Source organism: Papio anubis, chromosome 5, assembly GCF_008728515.1.
Source record: "Papio anubis isolate 15944 chromosome 5, Panubis1.0, whole genome shotgun sequence".
Taxonomy (NCBI): domain Eukaryota; kingdom Metazoa; phylum Chordata; class Mammalia; order Primates; family Cercopithecidae; genus Papio; species Papio anubis.
In genome coordinates, this window is record NC_044980.1 from 71475275 (window position 1) to 71502378 (window position 27104).

At 42.5% G+C, this 27104-nt stretch overlaps 1 protein-coding gene across 10 annotated transcripts in view; it reads right to left on the reverse strand.

Annotated features, from left to right (window-relative positions):
- Positions 1-2502: 2502 nt before the first annotated feature.
- Positions 2503-27104, reverse strand: part of LHFPL2 (LHFPL tetraspan subfamily member 2) — a 163056-nt gene continuing 138454 nt past the window's right edge. For all 10 annotated transcript variants that reach the window (XM_017959680.3, XM_009208661.4, XM_021939495.2 and 7 more), the window contains one exon: positions 2503-6488. In XM_017959680.3, coding sequence (XP_017815169.1) covers positions 6232-6488 — 257 coding nt within the window. In that variant the 3' untranslated portion in view covers positions 2503-6231. The remainder of the gene's footprint in view (positions 6489-27104) is intronic.

Below are 27104 nucleotides of genomic sequence, written 5' to 3' on the forward strand. Positions count from 1 at the left end.
AAAGGTGAGTCCTATTGCCCATCCTTCAGCAGTGTAAATTTTCTAAAGGGTCTTTGGCATTTGTGAGTTTGGAGAAACTTCAGTTGAGGACAAATCCTTATTATTAGGTTAAATATGCTTCTGGTGTGATTATAATAGTTGCTTACTCTGAATGAGAGATTTTTGATACTAAGAAAACAATAAAAACTGTCACAGCCTATCATTTACTTTCCTACTGTCATATACTGAATTTCTTGTGTCTGTTTTCAGGATTGAGCTAAATCCTGATTGATAAATTGAGACATATGTCATCTTCAAAATTATGAAAAATCACTAGGTGTTTTCTCTGACAGGGAGGAAGAAGCAGTGTTTTCATCAGTTGTGATGGTGAGGCCCTTTTGGAGTTTTATTTGGAAGTTATTCTAAGTGTCTGCAATGCAGAGATATTGGTGTTGCCCAGGAATTTGCATTGGCCGCCTTCCCACCCTGTGCATTCCAGGTAGAAGGAAACAACATAACAGTTTGAGGGGGTTGCCTTTGTTGTCAAACATATATCTGAGCTTTGACTTTGCCACTTACTAGCTTTCTAACCTGGGACACATTATTTCACCTCAGTTATTTAAGTGACAGTTATCTGTAAAATGATAGTAGTTTCTATCTCATAGGGTTTTGATGAATAAATGAATTTTATGAAGTGCTTAGCGTAGTATCTGCCCATAGAAATTGCACGATAACTAAGGACACTTACCATCTCTCAGGTGTATTGATGACTCCCAAATCAATCTCTCTCCCTAGTATAGTCCTAGCTGCACACAGGACTTCTACATTGGCAGCCTAAGCTGAACCTCCTCACCTTCACTGTCCCTGCTTTTTCTGGAGTCTTCCTCTTGTTGATCACATCACCTTCCACCTAGTTTCTACACTAAATACCTGGCTATCATCCTAGACTCTTTCCTTCCCCTCCACTTCTGATCAGTCCACCTGTCCATTCTTTTCCCCTAACATAGAATTCATCCCATTGACTGTCTTTTACCATCACTGCCTTAATTCAGGCTTTCGTCTCTTGTGAATAAAATCATAGTGGTTTCTCTTAAACATAGGCACTTTCTGGACTGCCTACCTGTAGGTGTTTAATTTTTCAGGATGTTTGGCTATAAAAAGCTAAAAAGCTGCTAATAGCAATGTGTTATTTGATTGACTTTTCTTTCCCATGTGGTTTTGGTTTCACTACTTCCTCTTTTTGTATGCTTTTATCTGTGTCCTGTGTACCTTAGTAAAATTGGCAGTTTATGTCTGCAAGTCTTATCTTGCACAGCTGTTCAGGGTAAGGAGAGGAAGTTGAACAAGGAAGAAGATAGTAGTAGGAGCAGCAGGGGGATGGCTCTGCCAAATGACTCAGCTGCTAGTGAGGGCCCCTGAAATAAAGTTATTGGTTCTTACTGCTTTGAAGAGTAAAGTTTGCTTTGATGCCTTACCCTTCATTGTGTGAGGGTTGAAAAAGATTGTTTGAAACTACTGAAATAATATCCACATAAAATGTCCGTGTTAGTAAGGACCATTCTAAGTGGTTGTTTGGTTAAGCAAAAACTTTAAGGGGGTGTAGGTGTAATTTGAATGCATAATGTTCCAGGAAGATCAGTGTGGAAAGTGGACCTAGAAGCAGAATTGCTAGATAACAACTAAGGATGGGAAGTGGGGGAAGCACATGGGAGGGTTCCCCAGCTTCTACCATTCTCTGTGGATTAAATTTTGGAGAGTATAGTAACAGCTGAAAAAGCAATGGAAATGTTCTGATTTTTCTTGGGTTATTCAAATCATGATTATTTGGAAAACCGTGTGTGGTTTTTTAAAACTGATGTGGGTAACTTTGTCAGCTTTTATTTTTATTAGAAACCAGAACATAAATGTAATTTCAACTGTCATAGGCCCTAGATCAGGGGAAGAAATTGCCTTTTTTGTTTTTTTGTATGAAATAATAAATGCTTCATGGGATACAGGGAGTTGAAAGAGTTGAGAAGGGTATTTAGTGTCATTCTTGAGTTTATAAATTAGAATTCCACCTATTCTGGATGAGGCTTTTTATGGCCAGGATTACCTTCAGGAAACATGGATGTGGAATGACACCATATCATTGGCTTTTATTTTTAGGGTTGTTGTTGGAAGAGGAGGATGTGTCTTTCAGTTAACTTTTCCCTGTTGTCATTGTTACATATTTATGTTTGAAAATTCCTTTTTAATGGAGCATTTTCATATTTCATAGCTTTACTTTATAATACTTGAGATGTTTTTTCCTATTTATAATTGTGTTGATGCTTCTTCAAGGAAGAAATACGTACTTGACATTAAAGATAACACAGATAGGGACATATATGTTACTAGTGAATGGAATAGTTTAAAATACCTGAATATCTTTTTTCCATTCATCAATATTACATGTAAGCTAGTTAAAATAAATATTGACTGATTTATAGGTATTTTCTTGATCAGATTATACACATCATATTGAAGCCAGTATACTCAGACTTGAAAGCATAAGAATGAATTTGCAAAATCTGGTTTAATTAAGATCTGGGGAGGGGAGCACATTGTGAAAATACATATGCACAGGAACCGAATCAATGCTAGACAAACAATGTATTAGTTTACAATATAATAGGATAACTACAAGTTTGAAGGCTCAAATTGAGTCCATCAGCTGTAAATACAACTTTATATTTGGCTCAAGTGGCTGTTGAATATCAAATGGTGCTGAGTTCCTCCAAAGCACCTAATGACCCCCTCAGCCTTGGAAGGAGTTTCACCACAGTCTCGGAAGAAATCCCAGTCGTGCCTTTAACTCTTTTGGCCCTTGGGAGTCATTGCAACCCCAATACAAATGCCGGCCAGGGATTTCCAGTGGCCACAAGTTATTGCACAGAGAGGTCTGTTCTAAGCCAGACTCTTACAGCTAAGGAGGTGTGAGATTAGCCCTTAAATAGTGGTCTAGCATTAGCATTGGTCTATAAAAGCATGTTAAGAAATAGCTCCTCAGTGATTATGTACCAGCTACTAGTTATCTTACTAAGAGAAAAGGCAACATGGCAGCTTCACATTTCACATGAAAGACTAGCATTAACTGGGCCTGGCTTGCTGGCTTAACCTTGACATATGCTAGTGATTATTTTAGACCCAGGAGAAAATGATTTCATACCAGTCTTTTCTTCACATAAGATTTGTGTAGCATTAAAATTATAGGTTACTGAATAAGCCATGAAGGCAAAAATGTGGAACTCTCCTTTGCCAAAACAGAAACATTCCTGTTTTGACTCCTGTCCAGTTTCCAAAACAACAAAACATACATACACCTTTGTTATTGCACATCTTTCACACGAACTTGTGTATGTATAATATACATATACATTTTTAAATATGCTACACATAAAAAAAGACTATGGCACTTTACAGAATATATGTTTAACAAAGATCATTACACCACAGATGTTTGAAAACTATAAAAAACCCTTACACAATTAATGCAACATTGTTTGAATTATCAGCACACAGGTTTAAAAAATCCACAGAATCCAAGGCAAATATTTCTGCCTCAGAGTACACTGAGAAGCACAGCCCATCCCATCCTGTCATGAGGCTTTCTTTAAGCACAAATTCAGGCAAAATAAATAAGACTATCCTGGTAGTAATAATGGTCCTATTTATTAGAAAAATAAGTGTGGGCCAACAATCTATTTTTAACATTTCTTACTAGCATATTCCTCATACCCAGTGGTTTTTAAACAGCTGTGTGGAAGAGTATGGTTTAGACTTGCATGATATTAGATGGTCCTTTCACCCCAAGCCTGGCTAATGAATTCAAGGTTTAAAAGTCCCAACATTACCTTTTTACTATTTACTCAGTGTTTAGGTAGTTTTTAGTGGTTTGGGGTTTTGTGTGTGTGCATACCTGTGCTTTTGTCTTCTGTGTGTTCAAATTAGTAACATAAACACTGTCAAGTGACTTTATTATGGCCAAGAAGTCACACTCCCTTGTGACTGTTTCCAGGTTGATCTAGAGGTACACTGCCGCCTTAGCCAAAGAGCAGGTGATGGACATGCTCGGAGGATCCTCTGAGCTTAGGACTTAACTTGTAAGGACACTGAGATTGTAAACCTACTGTCAGAAAATGGTTTCTCTATCCCAGAAAGAAAAAAAAAAGTGAGTCTTCTGATAAGTTTATGGAAAAATTTTGTGTTTTCCATCAAGATTTGTCTGATGAATGGGATTGCTTTTAATGAAAATTATTGCCAAGGTTTGAGACTTGGTTAGAACATTATAAATGTACACACAGAGACAGGAGCTTTGTCCAGTGGCTCCTCCAGCCTCTTTCTGGGTGGTGTTAGAGATATGGTTAATGTTTCCTAGGCTGCTATGAAGATACCCGTTTTTTTTCTTCACCAAAATCACAGGATTTATATCTTGCTCACTTTGAATTTTGGTTCAGGAATGGGAAACTCATTAAGGCCTAACAAACACCTCCCACCCCTTTTGCCCTTAGCCCTTATCTGTGAGATAAGATGGTTTCTCATATAGGCCCAAAACCAGAATGCAGTAAAACTTTAGTTGTCCCATTCCATCTCTGTATAATTATCTGTTCTGCACCATCATATGGTGCTTTAGACTCAGACAGCTTTAACATGATTCACTTGGGGCAAGGTTGCAAAATCTGAACCACGGTTGTATAGCTGGTAGCACTTAACACACAATACCTTGTCCACAGAAGGTACTTTTTCAAAACAAAGTCCTCAAGCGAGCAGATTAATGAACCCAAAGACCTACACTTTTTCCCCTTCCAGAAATCTCTTAAAGTGCTAAGGAGTGTTTCTGTATCATGATACAATTTTGAAGCTCCCATAATGTCAGAGTAGCTTGTTTCTGCGGTGCCCTGGTCATTCTGAGATACTGTCTTCCTGAATCAGTGATATTGGTAATTAGGAAAGTAGGTTAAAAGCCCCTGAATCCTTATTCATAGTGGTATTTGATTCTTTTTGTAAACAGGTGTAGGCAGTGCTGTGACCTTGATCTAGCTCCTCTTTTTGAATTAACTTTGTCCTCTGTACTTTCCTGGAATTAATTAAAGTCTCAGCTGCAGTTCTTCAGTTGCAGCAATTTAATGTTATCTCAGTCTGCTTTCAGGATCAACACCAGTAACTACAAAAACTTAACTCCCACAACTAGCTTCTTTTTGTTGTAGAATGCCATTCTGCTACTGTCGGGATTGGAAATAGAGCTGACTACAGCATGGTCACCAAACAGGGAGGAAAGGGCTCCCCGCAAGTGCCGAGATTCTGGCAAGTCCTCCCAGTGAACATCTGAATGAGCCGCAGCTGGCTTGGAGACCTCAGTCCCTGGAAGGAGGAAACAGAGTGAGGTTTCCTTTTGGCAGTCAAAGCACAATCCTAACCTTAGGAGAAAAACATGTGATCTCCAGAAGAGGACACTGGGCCAGAACTGGTGCTAGCCTGGCTGCTGGGAAGAGGAAAAAAAAATGTCTTCACTAGCAAGATTTCGTATTTATTTTTGTTCTCATATGATTGTATAGGTCCTTATTGTTTCTTTACTCAAATTTCTAAAATCTCTGGAGTGACAGTTCAGTTGATCCACCTTACCCTAGGATTCAGCCTAGAATAAGTTCCACAGCATGACTCCACACCACCCCTGCTGACCCCTTTGGTCAGCTAAGCAAAAGACAGTATCTTGCTGTGCCCTTTAGCAAACACATCCTGTCCCCAGTAAAATTTATAGTTTTTTGTTCGTCTCCAACTGAGATGGCCTTGAAAGAACAGAGGAAAACAAAAAATCCAACCCAAAACCCCATTCTGAGGCAGAGATGCTCACACACAAGCAGCGTTGGAGCAGAAGCAGCCTGCAAATCTGGCGGATGGTCTCTTCCTTTACCAGAGAAACTGCTGCCCTAATGATTTACATTATTATCCTTCATTGAACCTGGGGGAGATGGAGTCTGACAGAACTTGGTAACTCCAGGTCAGGGATTATATACTATTTTCATGTTCCATTCCTTATGTCCACTGCAGACCGCACGTCCAGTAACTTTGCGTAGCTGGATGTGGCCTCTCACTGGTCCTGTTTAAGCCTCGGGCTGTGGAACGTGGCTTTGGTAGGTAAAGGCTGGTTCTCCACTTGACTCAAATGATGAAACTGTGAACTGTTTCACAAGATTACTCAAGGGAGAAAATGGCATTAATGTCTTTTCCAAACTAAAGGAGGCAGATCAGGTTTTTCCCCTCTTCAATTTCTTCCTGTACTTTGTCACTGGAGGTTGCAATTTCTGCTTGTGCGGAGAAGACAGCACAGATGAAAGTGAGGACTGTGCCCCCGATGGCGGTATAAAAGGCCCAGCCCAAGGAGCAGTCTCCAGGTTTGTAGGCAGATGCATAATGTCCACAGTAGTCTATGGCCTTCTGGCAACCCCAGCCAGCAGGGTAGAGTATCAAACCAAGGATAAGGAATAGACCTGCAGAACAAACGAGAAAACAGGTTAGAAAATCCCCATGGTGCTACACTGTCCAGATCTGATGTAACTGTTACTTGATTTGCTTGCTTTGGGCAAGGGCATCTATTCTGCAACAGAAAGTGTTGGGACTGTTTCATGCAACTAATGTGACCTGATCAAGAAATAACACATTATTAGAAATATTTTCAGCCACTTTTTTACATGTTGGAATGTGAATCCACTAAAAATTTCTCTTCTAGAAAAGCAAATTGTTACTTTTCTTCTTAAGACAGAGTCTCAATCTGTTGCCCAGGCAGGAGTGCAGTGGTGCAACTGTAGCTCACTGCACTTGAACTCCTGGGTTCAAGCTATCCTCCTGCCTCAGCCTCCCAAGTAGCTGGGATTACAGGCACCCACCACCACACCTGGCTAAGTTTTCGTTTAAGTAGAGATGAGGTCTTGCTATGTTGCCTAGGCTGGTCTCAAACTCCTAAGCTCAAGTGATCCTCCCACCTCGGCCTCCACCATTCGTGGCCAACTTGTTACTATGTATTCCCACAGGGCTTTTGGTGCACTGAGCATTTCTCTTTTGGTCTAAGGCAGATGTTGGCAAACTAAGGCCCTCAAGCCAAATGTAGGTTTACAAGTAAAGTTTTATTGGAACACAGCTGCAGCCATTTTTGGATGCCTACGACTGCTTTGCTATGGTCTGCAAAACCTAAAATATTTACTGTCTTTCTGCAGAAAGCGTTCGCCAACTCCTGGTATAAGCAAAATTCACACAGAACCACCTGATGTCAGCCTGATTAAATGCAAGAGCAAGGGCCAAGAGGGAGACCAGGTCTTTACCTGATTTGTTACAAATTGCAAACTTTGTAAGGACTTTCTGTCTGTGTACTTTTAAGAGAGTAGACACTAATAAGCTTTACTTCCATTCTGCTGACCCTACTACCTTGTAATTTTAAACACCTATTTTCCTGTTCTTCACAGCATTACTGCTCACTATATAACCAGAATGCATCACTTGAGTTATTTTTCATGCCTAGTCCCACCAGAGCTAGGACTAGGGTGAGGCACAAAAGGAGTCGCTTGCTGACCCTCAGATATCAGCCCTGTGCCTACAGTGGGTGCCTCGCCCTGGCTGCCAGTCACAAGACAACAGCTCCTCCCAAAAAAGCCAGAGGCCTGAAATGACAAAAGCAGCCTAGGCCCCCCAGATTTTACTCAGCAAAACTTTAAAACTTTCTTGGTAACAAATCTTTAGGCCAGGTGCAGTGGCTCACGGCTGTAATCCCAGCACTATGGGAGGCTGAGGTGGGTGGATCACGAGGTCAAGAGAGTGAGACCATCCTGGTCAACATGGTGAAACCCTGTCTCCACTAAAAATACAAAAATTAGCTGGGTGTGGTGGCATGCCTGTAGTCCCAGCTACTCGGAAGGCTGAGGCAAGAGAAGCGCTTGAACCTGGGAGGTGGAGGTTGCAGTGAGCTGAGATCGTCCAGCCTGGCAAAAGAGTGAGACTCCGTCTCAAAAAAAAAAAGAAAAAATATATATATTTATATATGTATTTATATTTATATATAGATACATTTTAAAGGCCTTTATTTCACCTGCAAGATACTGCAAGAGGAGGAAGAGGGCTTTATCCTATGTGGAGGGGAAAAATGTTTTCTCTGGAAAATTCAACCTATGTAATCAAGAATGCTTGATTACAAAGTTCCCACTTTTTAGATACCTGGGAATATCAATTCTACACTTATTAATGTTGACTCTGAGTTCTGTTTCTTTACCTACCTTGACTGAAATTCTCTGGGTTTATCCCACCAAAGCTTCTAAGTCATTTACAGCAACTTCCCCACAAAGAAAACATGACTGACTTTATGGCAGTATGAGGCTTGAAGGAAGACTGGGGACAGTGTGTCAACCCACACATCACAACTTTGATAGTGGTCTTCATCCTATGATGGTGTCCAGCTTGGCATGTCACTACCAGGGCATTTGGGATCTCAGTGTCCCCACCCCATCACATTGTTCTTCTCAGATGGCCTCAAGGGACTTTGTAGCAGGGGTGGAGTAGAGGGAATCCATTCAGATGCTGTCTGAAGAGGGGTGATTCACAAGGAAGTCTTTCTAACCCCATGGCCCCCTCTACAGATCTGAGTGGTGGGAACCCAAGAGGCAATGAGTTGTAGCAAGGAAATGTGATTGGTGCTGGGAAGATGAAGTGAAGCTGGAGAGAGGCTGTAAGAAATGACCAGCAGCCAGTGCAGGCTCTTGGTCCTCCAGAATATGGAAGGTCCTGAACCAGCAACGAAAGGGTAGAAATCAAGCAGCAGAAAAGACCCCATAGTCTAGTGCAAGGGCAGGAGGCTAGAACACAAACCAGAAATATGGTGGACCACAGCAGAGACTCACAAAATTAAGAGGTGATTCTGTTAATAGTTACGAGCTCTGACTTTAGAGTTTGAATCCAGGCTCTGCCCTCTTTGGGCTGAGTGAGTGACGTATGATTCTTCACCTGTAGAATGGACTAATCCATCACTTATAGGTGGCTGTGAATCGTGAAGTCTGTTCTACCATTGTAACAAAACTGGAAACAGACGAGCAGCCTGAACACAGGTCACGCCCTTGGCAGGCCCCTCCCACACAGAAGCAGACCAGCTTTTGTTAAGGGCATATTTTGAGAAGTATAATGATTTGGGGAGAGAAGAGACCCCCAGGCTACACTTTAGTACTCTTGAAAAAATATTCTCCATCTGAACAGAAGTTTATTCAGCTGAGATCTAAAATGATTTAACCAATTCTTAAATATTTCTAAGGCCTTTAATAAACCCTAATTACTCTTGTCTCCATCCCACTTTGTTCCCTATGAAGTACCCCACTAGGTATGATGGGGACGTTAATAGTTTTCTTCCTCCAGGTCCTAAGGTGCCACTCTGGTGTACCGTCCCTGGGCCTTCTGTACAATGTCCCCCAGCCCAGCATGCAAAGGTGTTTTTGGGTGTGCTGCAGCCTCTGCCCTAAAGCTCGGAGTGTAGGCCTGAGGTGGAGCAGCATTAGCTGCTCTTTCCTTTAAAAGATCAAGTGTTCATATGTTTTGTTCCAATTCAACATTAACTGCATGTTTCATTTGTATTATATGTGGCTTAAATGTAAAATGAATGCATTTTATTTTTTATTATAAAGTTCTAGGGTACATGTGTACAACGTGCAGGTATGTTACATATGTATACATGTGCCATATTGGTGTGCTGCGCCCCTTAACTCATCATTTACATTACGTATATCTCCTAATGCTATCCCTCTCCCCCGCCCCCCACAATAGGACCCGGTGTGTGATGATTCCCTTCCTATGTCCAAGTGATCTCATTGTTCAATTCCCACCTATGAGTGAGAACATGCGGTGTTTAGTTTTCTGTTCTTGCGATAGTTTGGTGAGAATGATGGTTTCCAGCTACATCCATGTCCCTACAAAAGACACGAACTCATCCTTTTTTATGGCGGCATAGTATTCCATGGTGTATATGTGCCACATTTTCTTAATCCAGTCTGTCACTGATGGACATTTGGGTTGATTCCAAGTCTTTGCTATTGTGAATAGTGCTGCAATAAACATACGTGTGCATGTGTCTTTACAGCAGCATGACTTATAATCCTTTGGGTATATCCCCAGTAGTGGGATGGCTGGGTCAAATGTTATTTCTAGTTCTAGATCCTTGAGGAATCGCCACACTGTTTTCCACAATAGTTGAACTAGTTTACAGTCCCACCAACAGTGTAAAAGTGTTCCTATTTCTCCACATCCTCTCCAGCACCTGTTGTTTCCTGATTTTTTAATGATTGCCATTCTAACTGGTGTGAGATGGTATCTCATTGTGGTTTTGATTTGCATTTCTCTGATGGCCAGTGATGATGAGCATTTTTTCATGTGTCTGCTCTCTTCTTTTGAGCAGTGTCTGTTCATATCCTTTGCCCACTTTTTGATGGGGTTATTTTTCTCTTGTAAATTTGTTTGAGTTCTTTATAGGTTCTGGATATTAGCCCTTTGTCAGATGAGTAGATTGCAAAACTTTTCTCACATTCTGTAGGTTGCCTGTTCACTCTGATGGTAGTTTCTTTTGCTGTGCACAACCTCTTTAATTAGATCCCATTTATCAATTTTGGCTTTTGTTGCCATTGCTTTTGATGTTTTAGACATGAAGTCCTTGCCCATGCCTATATCCTGAATGGTATTACCTAGGTTTTCTTCTAGGGTTTTTATGGTTTTAGGTCTAACATTTAAGTCTCGAATGCATCTTGAATTAATTTTCATATAGGGAGTAAGGAAAGGATCCAGTTTCAGCTTTCTACTTATGGCTAGTCAATTTTCACAGCACCATTTATTAAATAGGGAATGCTTTCCCCATTTCTTGTTTTTGTCAGGTTTGTCAAAGATAAGATGGCTGTAGATGTGTGGTATTATTTCTGAGGAGTCTGTTCTGTTCCATTGGTCTATATCTCTGTTTTGGTACCAGTACCATGCTGTTTTGGTTACTGTAGCCTTGTAGTATAGTTTGAAGTCAGGTAGCGTGATGCCTCCAGCTTTGTTCTTTTGACTTAGGATTGTCTTGGAGATGCGGGCTCTTTTTTGGTTCCATATGAACTTTAAAGCAGTTTTTTCCACTTCTGTGAAGAAACTCATTGGTAGCTTGATGGGGATGGCATTGAATCTATAAATTACCTTGGGCAGTATGGCCATTTTCACGATATTGATTCTTCCTATCCATGAGTATGGTATATTCTTCCATTTGTTTGTGTCCTCTTTGATTTCACTGAGCAGTGGTTTGTAGTTCTCCTTGAAGAGGTCCTTCACATCCCTTGTGAGTTGGATTCCTAGGTGTTTTATTCTCTTTGAAGCAATGTGAATGGGAGTTCATTCATGATTTGGCTCTCTGTTTGTCTGTTACTGGTGTATAAGAATGCTTGTGATGTTTGCACATGGATTTTGTATCCTGAGACTTTGCTGAAGTTGCTTTATCAGCTTAAGGAGATTTTGGGCTGAGACAATGGGGTTTTCTAAATATACAATCATGTCATCTGCAAACAGCAACAATTTGACTTCCTCTTTTCCTGAATACCCTTTATTTCTTTCTCTTGCCCGATTGTCCTGGCTAGAACCTCCAACACTATGTTGAACAGGAGTGGTGACAGAGAGCATCCCTGTCTTGTGCCAGTTTTCAAAGGCGATGCTTCCAGTTTTTGCCCATTCAGTGTGATACTGGCTGTGGGTCTGTCATAAATAGCTCTTATTATTTTGAGATATGTTCCATCAATACCATCAACAGCATGAAGGGCTGTTGAATTTTGTCAAAGGCCTTTTCTGCATCTATTGAGATAATCATGTGGTTTTTGTCTTTGGTTCTGTTTATATGCTGCATTACGTTTATTGATTTGCATATGTTGAACCAGCCTTGCATCCCAGGGATGAATCCAACTTGATCATGGTGGATAAGCTTTTTGATGTGCTGCTGGATCCGGTTTGCCAGTATTTTATTGAGGATTTTTGCATCGATGTTCATCAGGGATATTGGTCTAAAATTCTCTTTTTTTGTTGTGTCTCTGTCAGGCTTTGGTATCAGGATGATGTTGGCCTCGTAAAATGAGTTAGGGAGGATTCCCTCTTTTTCTATTGATTGGAATAGTTTCAGAAGGAATGGTACCAGCTCCTCCTTGTACCTCTCGTAGAATTCAGCTGTGAATCCGTCTGGTCCTGGACTTTTTTTGGTTGGTAGGCTATTAACTATTGCCTCAATTTCAGAGCCTGCTATTGGTCTATTCAGGGATTCAACTTCTTCCTGGTTTAGTCTTGGGAGAGTGTAAGTGTCCAGGAAATTATCCATTTCTTCTAGGTTTTCTAGTTTATTTGCGTAGAGGTGTTTATAGTATTCTCTGATGGTAGTTTGTATTTCTGTGGGGTCGGTGGTGATATCCCCTTTATCATTTTTTTATTGCGTCTATTTGATTCTTCTCTCTTTTCTTATTAGTCTTGCTAGTGGTCTATCAATTTTGTTGATCTTTTCAAAAAACCAGCTCCTGGATTGATTTTTTTTTTGGAGGGTTTTTTGTGTCTCTATCTCCTTCAGTTCTGCTCTGATCTTAGTTATTTCTTGCCGTCTGCTAGCTTTTGAATGTGTTTGCTCTTACTTCTCTAGTTCTTTTAATTGTGATTTTAGGGTGTCAATTTTAGATCTTTCTTGCTTTCTCTAGTGGGCATTTAGTGCTATAAATTTCCCTCTACACACTGCTTTAAATGTGTCCCAGAGATTCTGGTATGTTGTATCGTTGTTCTCATTGGTTTCAAAGAACATCTTTATTTCTGCCTTCATTTCGTTATGTACCCAGTAGTCATTCAGGAGCAGGTTGTGCAGTTTCCATGTAGTTGAGCAATTTTGATTGAGTTTCTTAGTCCTGAGTCCTAGTTTGATTGCACTGTGGTCTGAGAGACAGTTTGTTATAATTTCTGTTCTTTTACATTTGCTGAGGAGTGCTTTACTTCCAACTATGTGGTCAATTTTGGAATAAGTGTGATGTGGTGCTGAGAAGAATGTATATTCTGTTGATTTGGGGTGGAGAGTTCTGTAGATGTCTATTAGGTCCACTTGGTGCAGAGCTGAGTTCAATTCCTGGATATCCTTGTTAACTTTGTCTTGTTGATCTGTCTAATGTTGACAGTGGGGTGTTAAAGTCTCCCATTATTATTGTATGGGAGTCTAAGTCTCTTTGTAAGTCTCTAAGTACTTGCTTTATGGATCTGGGTGCTCCTGTATTGGGTCCATATATATATTTAGGATAGTTAGCTCTTCCTGATGAATTGATCCCTTTACCATTATGTAATGGCCTTCTTTGTCTCTCTTGATCTTTGATGGTTTAAAGTCTGTTTTATCAGAGACTAGGATTGCAACCCCTGCCTTTTTTTGTTTTCCATTTGCTTGGTAGATCTTCCTGTATCCCTTTATTTTGAGCCTATGTGTGTCTCTGCATGTGAGGTGGGTCTCCTGAATACAGCAAACTGATGAGTCTTGACTCTTTATCCAATTTGCCAGTCTGTGTCTTTTAATTGGACCATTTAGTCCATTGACATTTAAGGTTAATATTGTTATGTGTGAACTTGATCCTGTCATTATGATATTAACTGGTTATTTTGCTCACTAGTTGATGCAGTTTCTTCCTAGCATCGATTGACTTTACATTTTGACATGTTTTTGCAATGGCTGGTACCTGTTGTTCCTTTCCATGTTTAGTGCTTCCTTCAGGATCTCCTGTAGGGCAGGCCTGGTGGTGACAAAATCTCTAAGCATTTGCTTGTCTGTAAAGGATTTTATTTCTCCTTCACTTATGAAACTTAGTTTGGCTGGATATGAAATTCTGGGTTGAAAATTCTTTTCTTTAACAATGTTGAATATTGACTCCCACTCTCTTCTGGCTTGTAGAGTTTCTGCCGAGAGATCTGCTGTTAGTCTGATGGGCTTCCCTTTGTGTGTAACCCGACCTTTCTCTCTGGCTGCCCTTAAGATTTTTTCCTTCATTTCAACTTTGGTGAATCTGACAATTAAGTGTCTTGGAGTTGCTCTTCTTGAGGAGTATCTTTGTGGCTTTCTCTGTATTTCCTGAATTTGAATGTTGGCTTGCCTTACTAGGATGGGGAAGTTCTCCTGGATGATATCCTGCAGAGTGTTTTCCAGCTTGGTTCCATTTTCCCCGTCACTTTCAGGCACACCAATCAGACGTAGATTTGATCTTTTCACATAGTCCCGCATTTCTTGGAGGCTTTGTTCATTTCTTTTTACTCTTTTTTCTCTACACTTCTCTTCTCGCTTCATTTCATTCATTTGATCTTCAATCGCTGATACTCTTTCTTCTAGTTGATCGAGTTGGTTACTGAAGCTTGTGCATTTGTCACGTCGTTCTCGTGTTATGGTTTTCATCTCTATCAGTTCTTTTAAGATCTTCTCTGCATTGATTATTCTAGTTATCCATCCATTCTTTTTTTCAAGGTTTTTTGTTTCTTTGCGCTGGGTACGTAATTCCTCCTTAGCTCTGAGAAGTTTGATTGACTGAAGCCTTCTTCTCTCAACTCGTCAAAGTCATTCTCCATCCAGGTTTGTTCTGTTGCTGGTGATGAACTGCATTCCTTTGGAGGGGGAGATGCACTCTGATTTTTTGAATTTCCAGATTTTCCCCCATCTTTGTGGTTTTATCTGCCTTTGGTCTTTGATGATGGTGACGTACTGATGGGGTTTTGGTGTGTGTGTCCTTTCTGTTTGTTAGTTTTCCTTCTAACAGTCAGGACCCTCAGCTGTAGGTCTGTTGGAGTTTGCTTGAGGTCCACTCCAGACCCTGTTTGCCTGGGTATCAGCAGCAGAGGCTGCAGAAGATAGAATATTGCTGAACAGCTAGTGTTGCTGTCCGATTCTTGCTCTGGAAGCTTCGTCTCAGGGGTGTACCCCGCCATGTGAGGTGTGAGATATCAGTCTGCACCTAGTGGGGGATGTCTCCCAGTTAGGCTACTCAGGGGTCAGGGACCCACTTGAGCAGGCAGTCTGTCCGTTCTCAGATCTCAACCTCCGTGTTGGGAGATCCACTGCTCTCTTCAAAGCTGTCCGACAGCGGCATTTACCTCTGCCGAGGTTTCTGCTGCTTTTTGTTTAGCTATGCTCTGTCCCCAGAGGAGGAGTCTACAGAGGCAGGCCGGCCTCCTTGAGCTGTGGTGGGCTCTACCCAATTCGAGCTTCCTGGCAGCTTTGTTTACCTACTTAAGCCACAGCAATGGTGGACGCCCCTCCCCCAGCCTCACTGCCACCTTGCAGTTAGATCTCAGACTGCTGTGCTAGCAATGAGGGAGGCTCTGTGGGCATGTGACCCTCTGGGCCAGATGTGGGATATAATCTCCTAGTGTGCTGTTTGCTAAGACCCTTGGTAAAGTGCAGTATTAGGGTGGGAATTACCCGATTTTCCAGGTGTTGGGTGTCTCAATTTCCTTTGGCTAGGAAAAGGAATTCCCTTCCCCCTTGCGCTTCCCAGGTGAGGCAATGCCTCACCCTGCTTCAGGTCTCGCTGGTCGGGCTGTACCCACGGACCAGTGCCAACTGTCCGACACGCCCCAGTGAGATGAACCCGGTACCTCAGTTGAAAATGCAGAAATCGCCCGTCTTCTGTGTCGCTCATGCTGGGAGCTGGAGGCTGGAGCTGTTTCTATTTGGCCATCTTGGGTGTGCCCCCGCATTTTAATATATTAGGGACAGAAGACAAAGCATGGAGTTTGCTGTCACATACCGGCTCACCTTGTGCCAGGCTCTGGCTAGTTGTAGGGTGTTAGAAATACCTTAATTTGGCTGTCTTGGGTTCTCTGGGGAAGCAGGCAAGTTTTACATCACTTAATACAATCCTTATTTTTGATAGCATCAGCCTTCTTTCCACGGCGTGCTGAGCCCAACCAGGAGTATTCATCGCCTTGAGGTGCTCCCTTTTCTAATTCCTCAGGTGTGACTGCTGAGGGGCTTCAGGCCATCTTCAAATCTTGTGGCTGCTCCTGGCTCAGTATGTGAATAAAGACAGCAGGGAGACTATTGCTATTGTTTAAATCACATAAGGGTGCCATGCTTGTGAGCCTATGGAAAGCCTCAGCTTGACTATTTATAAGTCCACAGGAAAGTCCATGTGAGAGAGTAATACAAAGCGGGTGAGGTATATCTGCCCCGTGGGTGTGAAGTGCCAACCACACACTGCGACCTGGGCAGCCAGTCCTGACAGGTGCAAGAGCACCTTAGCCCAGGGCTCCATGGAGCAGTGGAGGAAGTTGCCACTATCCACTCTGCCCTGACTGGCGGGCCTCTGCTCCCAGCGCCCATCACAGCTGTTATTGACATAACTAAGACCATGGAATAGGGTTTGAATCCAGGCTCTGCCCTCTATGATTCCTCACCTGTAAAATGGACTAGTGTCTAAGAGAAAATTGGACCTTCAGGTAAGCAAAAATAATTTTTTTTTAAAATCACATAATTTCTTTGGGTATGTAGATAAAGCCTCTTCTACCAAAGGAGTCCCAGCAAGATCAGTGACTCAGGTGTCCCTCTGTGGTGAATGCCACATGTAGTCCTCCCCAAACGAGGTCCACAGTGGGAAGCAAACCAGCCTGGCCCTGGTTCTCCACTGCTCTCAGGCCGAAAGCAGCTTCTGAGCTGAGCCTCAGCAGGAGTTCCTGGGCCCTGACAAGCATCCCTCAGGCACAGACTTCATCCTAGCAGTCACAAGAAACTGTCAGTAGTTGATAATGTTTAACTACAAGAATTGTCATTACATACAACTCAACCTACTATTTGATGATTATCCATCTCCATCCTAGACTTTATGCTCCATGAGGGCAGGGATTTTTGTGTATTTAGTTTACTGCTCTAATGTCTGTGTTTAGAATAATGCTGGGCACACAGTAAGCCCTTAATAAAAATTGACAGTGTAATTTGCTTTGTAATAAAATATTTCTAAACCACAGTGCCCATGGAGGAAATCAGTAAGATAACTGAGATACCAGTCAATAAGAATGAAATGTGTCAGCAAGAAAGAAAATGGAGACCTTGGGTGGTTGATGTATCCTGTTCTAGGCCTGTGAGCCCCGGGGTTTAAAAGCAGTCTTGTGCCCTGAATTCCAAATGGGCTTGATGATACTAATAAAACAATTAAAATCAATAATTTCTTCAGTGGGCGTATCAGACTAAGGCAAGAGAATACAGTAACAGATACGAAGTTTGCTGGAGACTTGGAATGGTTTTTCTGGTACTCAATTTGGAGTACACTCAGGGACTATCAACTTGGTCATAGGTTACGTTCAGAGGCCAAATGGAAGGTAAAGGATGATTTGGACTGGGTTTCACATGACAGCTGAGCCAGAAAATGGTCCGTCTGCTCTCCCTTTGCAGCTATTAAAAAAGCAGTTCCTGAAGTGAAGCCACCCTCTCTGGTAGTCTCTGGGGCCCTGCCATCACCTTGCCCCACTGCACTGTTGTTTTGGGGGTGTGTTTGTGTGTTGTGTGAAGGGCAATGGAAAAAGGAAGGGACTAGGGCTGTGGGCATTTGTTTTCTTCTCCCTGGCGTCTCTACCTGATTCAAGACTGGGTCGCAGCAAGCACAGCTAGGAGGAAGAAGAAATGTGGGGAGAATGACACTGACCAGCCACCAAAGACAACACAGCCACCATGGAAAGAAGCCATAAGTCACCTGGAGGGGTGGTCACCTCTGCCATGGCTCAACTTGACAGAATGGTGCCCTAGAAGGTAACAATTTTCATAACCTTAAAAGACATCCTCAGCCCCGTGTTCTAACAGCCTCATTGTACCAAGGGTTTAGAAGACATTAGCATCTGCAGGCAATGGGCGGGTCACATGATTCAACCTTATCTGTAGAGGAAAAAAATGAAAAGCTGATGGTCGGTCACTTGGACAGCCCAACAGGTGCCACCTCCAGCTGGAGACAGAGCCTTGACAACCTCACCAGTGGTCATAGTACTGCATTGGGATAGCTGGTGCTGGCCCTCCCAATCCGCTGGGCACCAGCCATCCCAATGCAGCACCTGCCACACCCCTCTGCCATTTTCATATTTTCCTCACAGAAGTTTTATCTACCTGTGCAGGAATCTTCAGAGTTTCTTTGGGGAATCTAAACATGTGGTTTGCATTTAACACAAATAATCGGACTGGGGATCTGTGAGGGCAGAGGCTACGTTTTATCACTGTGTTCCCAATGCAAACGCAGGAAACATACCAGGAAAAGCCAAGTCACAGTCCTGATTTCCTAGCAACATTTTGCACTGACTGTGATCAGACCAGTCACAAATTTATGTCTTAGGTAAAATTTTAAAATACTGCCCTGGAATCAAATAATGGGATATCAAATACTTTTAATGAAATCCCGTAGGTGGGAAGAAAAGCATTTCCATAGTCCTGCCAGTCCCCCAGTCTGGGGAAGGCTGGATATTGCCAAACACAGTGAGTATTTCACTGGGTCTGAAGGCGACCACATCAGTCTTTCACAGTGAGGGATGCTAGGAATGGAGGAGCCAAGTCTGAACCACAGCTTTTCAGTTGGTGAAGAAGTGGGACAAGGCTCCATGGTTGTTTCACAGCCTTCCCCTGGCTACCCTCCACATCAGTCATGATTGCTACCCTCCTTCACTACCTGCTGGCCAATGGATGGGACTCAAGGTTTCTTGTCTTTTTGGGTCACCAACCATCTGTACAGAAAAATGCCATTTCTCCTGCCTGAAAAGTGAGCACTACAGGCTGGCTCTTGTTCCATAGAGTAACTGTCTGAAGAAGCGAGTCTTTAGACACCACACTCGCACTTCCCCGTCACACAGGCTTAGCAGACTAAATATTAAAGACTAGACCTCAGCTTGCAAAGGAAATTCTAAGAACAGAAACAAAAGAAGGTCACCTGTTACCACTACCAGCCATCTGTGGAGAAGCCACCACTGAGAGAGCCAACACTCAGCACCTTTACTAAGTCGAAATCAAACAGATATTCCACAGCTATGAAATATCTGAACGTCTCCAGAGACAGTTCACAGCAGACAATTGACAGCAGATGTAAAGTACCTCTGATCAACGTGGGCCCCACTTAGGAAGTTCCCGAGCGTGTCCACGGAGTGCATGCCATTTGCTTGCCTTCACAGAGCATTTATGGGTGGCCATGGCTGGGTTATAGGAGTGGAATGCTGTAGGGTTTCAGAGGCTGGTGACAGTCAACAATCTGGTCACACTACACACATCACCCTTCCTCGGACAAGGGCCTGTTATTCACAGTGACCCCTTGGACGCTCACGTATCTGGGCATACTCTCCCTCATTCCAGTGCAAATGTTGCCTCCACGGGAAATGTTTGTCACCACTTCCTGCCACATGGTTGTTCTCGTTGTGTTCCCACCTCCTACGGATGTCCCTCTTGAGCTCTTTCTCACTTTTAAAAATTTATTCAATAGCTGTTTACTGAGGGCATTACTCTCAACCCTGATGATACAACAGTATCGTAGTGGGACTCAGACTCTTGAAGCAGAAAAGCTTTGGTATCTCCCATGCCCAGCGCACTTTGTGACACTTTTTAGGAACTTGGTTATAGGTTATAGGTTAATTAGAATTGATACTAATTCTAATGAGACATCACAACTTTGCCTTAACATTCAATGATAAACCTGCTAGGTGTATCACACAGCTAGGTCAAGAGTTCATATTCTGTCTTTCAAATAGCCAGCCACTGGCCCATTTAGGAACACAGCAGAAGACCATCTAACTATTAAACATCAGTTTCTCTTATAACATTTTCCTGAAAAAAATAAAAAATCCCTCTAGTGTTTAGTGTTGGTCTGCCCTGTGACTCAGAGAGCTGGGGAATCTAGCTAAGTCTGAGCCGCAGCCTTCGCTGACCCAGCACAGCTCACTACAGCATGATGCCCAAGGGCTGGCCGGCCACTAAGTTGCTTCCTGTATTCCATCTGACACAGCTTAGACAGCATTCCAGGCTCTTCAGGGGCACAGCTTTATGAAGTACTGATGGTACTAGAAGAAAGGCAAACTGACAGGATAGTTATTCTTATATGAATTTAAGATAATCAGCCAGTGCTCTGCCTCCCGATGGGAAGCCTCACTGGCTTTTCCTTCTTGGTGTTCTTTCCTGTTCCCTCTTTACCTTTCCAGTCTAAACACGGGGGTGCCCAGGGTTCACTCCTTCCTCCTCCTCCCTATCTGCATTCCCCTCCTGATCGCAGTTGGCCCCATGGCTTTAAGTACTACCCCAAGCTGAGTTTTCATTTCCAGTTTTGAACTCCAGATGTGCATATCCAGCTGCCTGCTTGGCCTCCACTGGGATGTCTAGCAAGGCACTTGAAAATTATGTGCAAACCAGGACTCTTGATTTTCATTCCGCACTCAAAACGTGTTCTTCACCTTGTCCACCTCATCTCAGCAAATGAGAGTTCAATTCTTAGACATGTGCAGGTGGGAAACCTTGCTATCATCTTTGACTCCTTTCTCAGAAATCCCACGTTACTCCATCGGCAAGCCTGTGGGCCTTCATTCTAGCTGTTCCCTTTGCCTGGAATGCTTTCTCCTATACCCATATGGCTAACTCCTCTGTCTCCTTCAAGGCTGTGGTTAAATCTCCTCTTCTCAATAAATCCTATTCTAACTCTTCAACATTCCCTCTCACTATTCCAGCACACCCCGGCCTCTCTTACCCGGGCTACACCTTCTCCCGGCTCCTCTACCCTATTGCACACCACCTTTTACCATACTATATAGTTTACTTATTTTGTTTATTGTCTGCCCCCACTAGCTTGAATGTAAACTGCATGAGGACAGGGAACTTTGTGCAGTTTGTTCTTTGTGTCCCAACTGCCTAGAACAAGGTCTGACATGTAACAAGTGCTTAGTAAATATTCACTGATTGAATGGATGAATGAAAAGATAAGGTGATGTGATTATATTACATTTTTAAACAAAGCCATTGTAGAAAGTTCTTGACAAGTTTTTGAAATGGCTGGAGGAAAAGCTTCATTTTGCACTTCTGGCCAACAGAACGCCAGCCACACAGTTACTACTGGAACACATGTGAAGACCAAACCACAGGACTGGTCTTTTGCATAACTGCCTGCACTGAAAACCTTCCTGGCTACAGAAAATAGCTGGTTGTTAGGAAATCACATAGAAAAAAGTAGTCACTTGATTAAATGTAATACACTTTCAGGTATCTAGAGACCAGCCTGAGTCTAGGCTCAGATCTCTGAAATTGTTTCCAGCCTGGCCTGGCTGTAGCATGGACAGCTGCCAAGACAGGCCGTGGCTGACCTGTGAGAGCCGGCCAGGCACTGGCCGGGAGAGGAGCAGCACACGGGAGAAGGACGGGAAAGGACAGGTGAGAAGACAAAAGATATGGGGGGGAATGAGGTGATCCACGGCCACTTGTGAAAGAGGCAGGGTGGTACTTAGAAGCAGTGTGAGCCTGGAGAACGGAAAACACCACTGTGAAGGTACCAGCACTGTGGGCAGAGGATGCAGAACTGTTCTGCAGCCCAGGAAAACGCCCACTCCTCTTGGCTGCATCGCAGATCAACCTCTGAGGGTGGGGGATGAGTTTTCCTGTTCCCAGTAGATGTTTAGAAGTCAGGCCATCTGTCTCAATCAAGTGTACAACAACTGGGACTGAATGATAAGCAACATCGCTGTGTGTGGTTAACGCTCATCTGTGTGCTTCCCTCTCTTTTCTGTCTACGTTTTTAATCTTTCCCCAAGTCATCTTCCATGCTGATAGTCGGAAGTCATTCTGGCAGCCCCTAACAGCTATTTGTAGGCCACCAACTGTTGTTAAGTGGAGACATTTTCTCTTTTACAATATCCCAAGGCAAACTGTCAGTCTGAAGGCTGTGCTTTGAGGAGGGCTCATGTATCAGACCACATCCAGTTCCCTCGCCACTGAATTTGCCATTAAGATATACTCTTCCAAAGACCACAGTGTGAGCCTGCAGATTTCCCATGTGCAGGGACTCTGGAGACACTGCAGTACTGATCCTCACTCACCAAGACAAGAGACACCCTACTTCAGAAGAAACAGACATACATGATACAATTCAGAATGAATTTCATGGGTAAAAATAATAAAAAGTGGATAACTATCTGGAAAACTATCCAGTAAAAAAACACCAGAAGTCTCACTGTGACACAGATGCACTTGTCCCATTATAAAAAGCACTGGTTCCAAGACAGGCTGCAGGCCTGAACTGCGATTCCACTGGAAACGCGCTGACAGTGGTAAGGAGTGTTCCTGTTCCTCAGTTTCTATGACTCCAGCCCTATCCCCAGCTACACTCAGTGCCTCTTACGCAGTCCCCTACACATATGGCAGTGTCGACCAGCTTTACATGCCATTTCTGATGCCCATTTCCTTTCTAAGCATCACTTCTTTGGAAGAACCTTCTGGAAAGGTCTTCTATAATAAAAATGATAGATTCCAAGTAAAGATGAAATGGAGGTGAAACTATAAACACCTTCCCCCAAATTTATAATATACATTCACAATGGATACTTAAACTCTTGTTGGAAGTTCGTAAAGGTGATTAGAACCCTTTAATAATCATGAAGATAATTTACACTAACAATGGCAGCATTTCATCCTTGTTGAGCACTCTGTGCTAGACATTGGTTAAGCACTTTAACTCATGCAGTCCCGATAGCAATCCTATGAGGTTGATATTATTGTCATTTGACAGATGAGGAAACTGAGGCACAGAAGGGCTAAGTAGGGTTACACAGTTAACGGCAGGACAGGGAACTCAAAATTAGAGAATGTGGCTCCAGAGTCCACTTCCTGAGCCTTATCCTAGACTGCTGTTTTACTGCAGACCAGAGGCTAACTTCCAAGACAAAAACATTTGTCCAACTGAAGAGGGGAGACTGATATGCACTCAAAAGCTGACTTAGTTATATCTACGAGGATGAGAGAGCAGGTGATAAGGAACCATTATCAAGTGAGAAACCACAGGAGTGCCGTAAGGGGTTATGGAGGGGGGAAGACTGCACCAAAACAAAGGTTGCCTAATGTCAAGCAGGTTGACTTGCTAATCCTATTGCAAAACAACAGCAAGATAAAGAAATTCCATCTCCACTATCTCTTCCATTTGATCTGAGTGTCACCAACCTTACCGAAGCATTAGATGCCACTTTGGAATGGCTGCCCTCGGTCCAACTAACTTCTAGAAGGAAGCCTAGTGAACAGGTCAGAACAATTTAAGGTTCACTATGATGTGAACCTTGTACAGAATGTGGAACACCTGTGTGAGCAGAAAACTGCAAACAGCAACAAACCCACTGGACCAGAAGGGGAAAAAAAGATCTAAGCAGTATAATCAACTGACAACTTTAGTTTTTGCTCAGATGTTGTATGCTTGGGAATCATCTGAAATTACAGATCCACTCAGAAAAATAATGCCATCCACAAAATGATCCATAAAAAAACACATCCAAGAAAGCCATCTGTAGCCAATTAGACAAAATCGAGCAATGAGCATCTCAGTCCCAAATCCCTCCTCCAGTAGCTCAGGCCACTGTTCAGCCATCTCGCCTCCTCCAAGCAGCCTTTCTCAGTTCACAGAGCTGATGATCTTTGTCTTGCCTGACTGCCTCCTCACCCCTGAATCCTTGCACCACTATCTGTGATCCAGGGGGTGTTAGTTACACCCATGGCATTGAGGGATCTGCTTATTCCTATGTCTGCGTGCAGGGGAAGCTGCTCGTAATCTCAGGCATCTGGCTCTCGTGAAAGCTTGCTTAGAACAACTGTAAACACTAGAGGGTTGGGGGGAAGCAAGATCTCTTCCTTCCACCCAGGAAGAGTTCTGGTTCTGTACCCTACAAGCCCAAATGAAATTAGCAAAGGTATTCAAGCCTGCTTGTCTTCCTCAGATACCAGATGGGCTGCTATCTTCAGTACCAAAACTTCAATTAGCCACTCAGAGTCTGGGGCACTAAACAGTATCTCTAAATAAAAGTAATATAACAAAGTAGGAGTTATAACATGAATCATGTATTTCTGCCCAATCGTGACCACTTTTGGTTAATCTATACCTTTGCCCATTCAGGTTTTTCAATGAAAACTTGTTCAAAGCCCAAGTAGAATTTGATTTCAGTGATGACCAGTTCTGAAGTGATTCTTCAAATGATGGCTCATCAGTTATTTATGCCATAACTGTCTAGGAGGGCTGTGGGTCTATGTCAGAATTGAGACTTAATGGCAATTGTTAAATCCAAACACCTGTAAATTTACAGCTTGGGCTAGAAGAGACTAATGAGCGGTTCCACAGATACGTGCCTGTCAGCGAACATGCATTTACTGAGCATCTACTATGCACGAAGTGGGTTCCACTCTGAACACCAGAGGTAGAACTGAAAAGACACACTGCACCCTTGTGGGGCTTCCTTATATTCTGAAACAGTGGCTTTTACACTTCCTGGATTTGACAGTCCAGAAAAACTGTTGGGAGGTCAACATTTTTTATTTTGCTAATAAGGACACTGAAGATAGCCTTTATTGTCTCCTCTTATCATTTCATAAAAGAATATTTTAATATAAGAAGGGTGAAGGATGTAATCGGAAAATAAAGGGCAGTTCTTTGAAGCGAATACATTCGGCTTGATGAAATGTTACTACACTTACCAAACTTCCTTGATTTTGCTGTGAAATGGTAGAAGCCTTAGCACAGAGTGGACCAGCACTCGTTCAAAGGAAGCAACTTCTGGCTGAGGGCCCTTCTGCGGGGTAAGAGATGGGGGAGTGCAGAGGGTACCTGTGTTAAGATGTGGACACCTTTCTAAGAAGCCTATTTATTTACTGTGCAAGTATCAAGATACAGGGTAAGGAGGCTCTGAGTCTCTTTGGAGTCTAGGTCCAAACTTGTTTTTGTTGCATCTCATTTTGTGTTTTAAGTTTTAAGAGACGAGGTCTCACTATGTTGTCCAGGCTAGTATGCAGTGGCTATTCACAGGCGTGATCATATTGCACTACAGTCCCAAACTCAAGCGATCCTCCTGCCCGAGTAGCTAGGACCACAGGCATGAGCCTACGTGGCTTACTCCATCTCATTTTAAAGTTTCAAGAGTTGTGGACAAGCTAAACCAGCTTAATGTCGACATTTAGTAACTCATTTAGTTCCACGGGCCAGATCAGGAACAGGAAATCAAAGGGTTTCCTGGCAATAAAAGGGTTTTTGTGAATGACTATAGCATCTTTGAGAGCAGATATCTACATGTTATTTTAGTACATGATCAATAATATTAGAAGCTTTAACCAGTAAGATTTTCAGAGACAAGCAAGAGAAAAAGGGAAGGAACTGGTTATTTTCAAGTTGTCAATTAAAAACAAAGAAGCTTGCATTAATGCTTTTGCTGTTTCCCCAGAGAAATCTAGTAGGATATCCATTTTCTACTAAAAATACTCCCATGATATTATAGTTGGCAAGAAAAACACTCTCCGGGTGGGGAGAAGATGACAGATGAACATAAATAGAATTCTTTAGAAGACAATCACAGCACAGTTGTCATAAAAAGATCTTACAACCAAGGTCCCCAAAGGAAGTTTCTGTTATAATTACTTGAAATTAATGGCCATCAATTAAAAATTGTCTGATGCCCTTAGGATACGTGGAGAAACAATCTAGAAGAAAGATGCAGTTTCTCCATTGTTGAAGCCTCCCTCTTTCTCAGCAATAATTCCTGTTTAAAAGCAAATTACTTCCGCTAGCAGTTTTTAAAGCCTTAACTCTAGAACTGTTGAAATACATCTCAACAAACTCATCTAGCCAGATGATTCCTTCCCGTCAGTTAGTGATGAAGCCTTCCTTCACATTCCGGGTGAGAAGCTGTTTGTTAACTGGCTTATATGCAACTGGAAGAACTTTATGAAATACATTCTCCATAAGTTATTCATCAGACAGGCAGGATTACGAAAGACAGAGCTCCTGCTTGACTATAACCAAAATACACTGATAATTCAAAACAAGTTACTAAAATAAAATAAGCTGCAAAATGTAATGTGTAACAGAGTAAAAGGCACTTTGAAAAAACATAGTTACTAAGGTATGGAATTTCTAGGACAAGTAAATTTCTTGCCCGTTGAGGTCTTTGGGTGCAGATAATGTTAAATAATTCCTACTACAACAAACCAGGCGCTGTCTTTTCAACACCAGGTCCCTGAACTTGGCCTCTGTCACTCTGAACACACAGCCACTCTGCATTTTGAGTTGAAATTACTTAAGAGTTGTGGACATGTATTTGTACTGATTCTTAAAGCATTTTAATATTGGCTTCACTTTCCCTGTATGTGTAGTTTTAATCTGTACTGCTGGCTGTCTTTAAAAGAAAAAGGTTGCTGGCCATTTAATAAAGCTACTGGGAAGACCATCTACAATAAATGAGCTCATAAATGTGGCTGACTGTGCTGTAGGACAGTTCTTCATAGCAGATGCAAATTACTTTTGAAGTGACTTTATAGCTTAAAAGAATACCACCTTTGCATTAAGCCCCTAAAACAGAGTGCCGGAACTGCTCATGTAAATATTCAGAGCCATGCTTAAATGATTATCTGTTAATGTCATTTGAACCTAGATCATCTATGGCTCTGTGATAATTTATGTCTACAATTAAGTAGTTGCCATGGCAAACCACTTTCACATTTTGTTTGCATATCAACTGCTGTATCCGAATTTTAAGAGAGTTTGCAATTTACTTCCAGACTTTCCAACTCATTCTTTGAAAACAGGTCCCCATCTTGGCCAGGTGCAGTGGCTCATGCCTGTAATCCCAGCACTTTGGGAGGCTGAGGCAGGTGGATCACCTGAGGTCAGGAGTTCGAGACCAGCCTGGCCAACATGGTGAAATCCCATCTCTACTAAAAATACCAAAAATTAGCCAGGTATTGTGGCAGGTGCCTATAAGCCCAGCTTCTGAGGAGGCTGAGACAGGAGAATCGCTTGAACCTGGGAGGCAGAGGTTGCAGTGAGCCAAAATCAAGCCATTGCACTCCAGCCTGGGCAATAAGAGTGAAACTCCATCTCAAAAAAACCCAG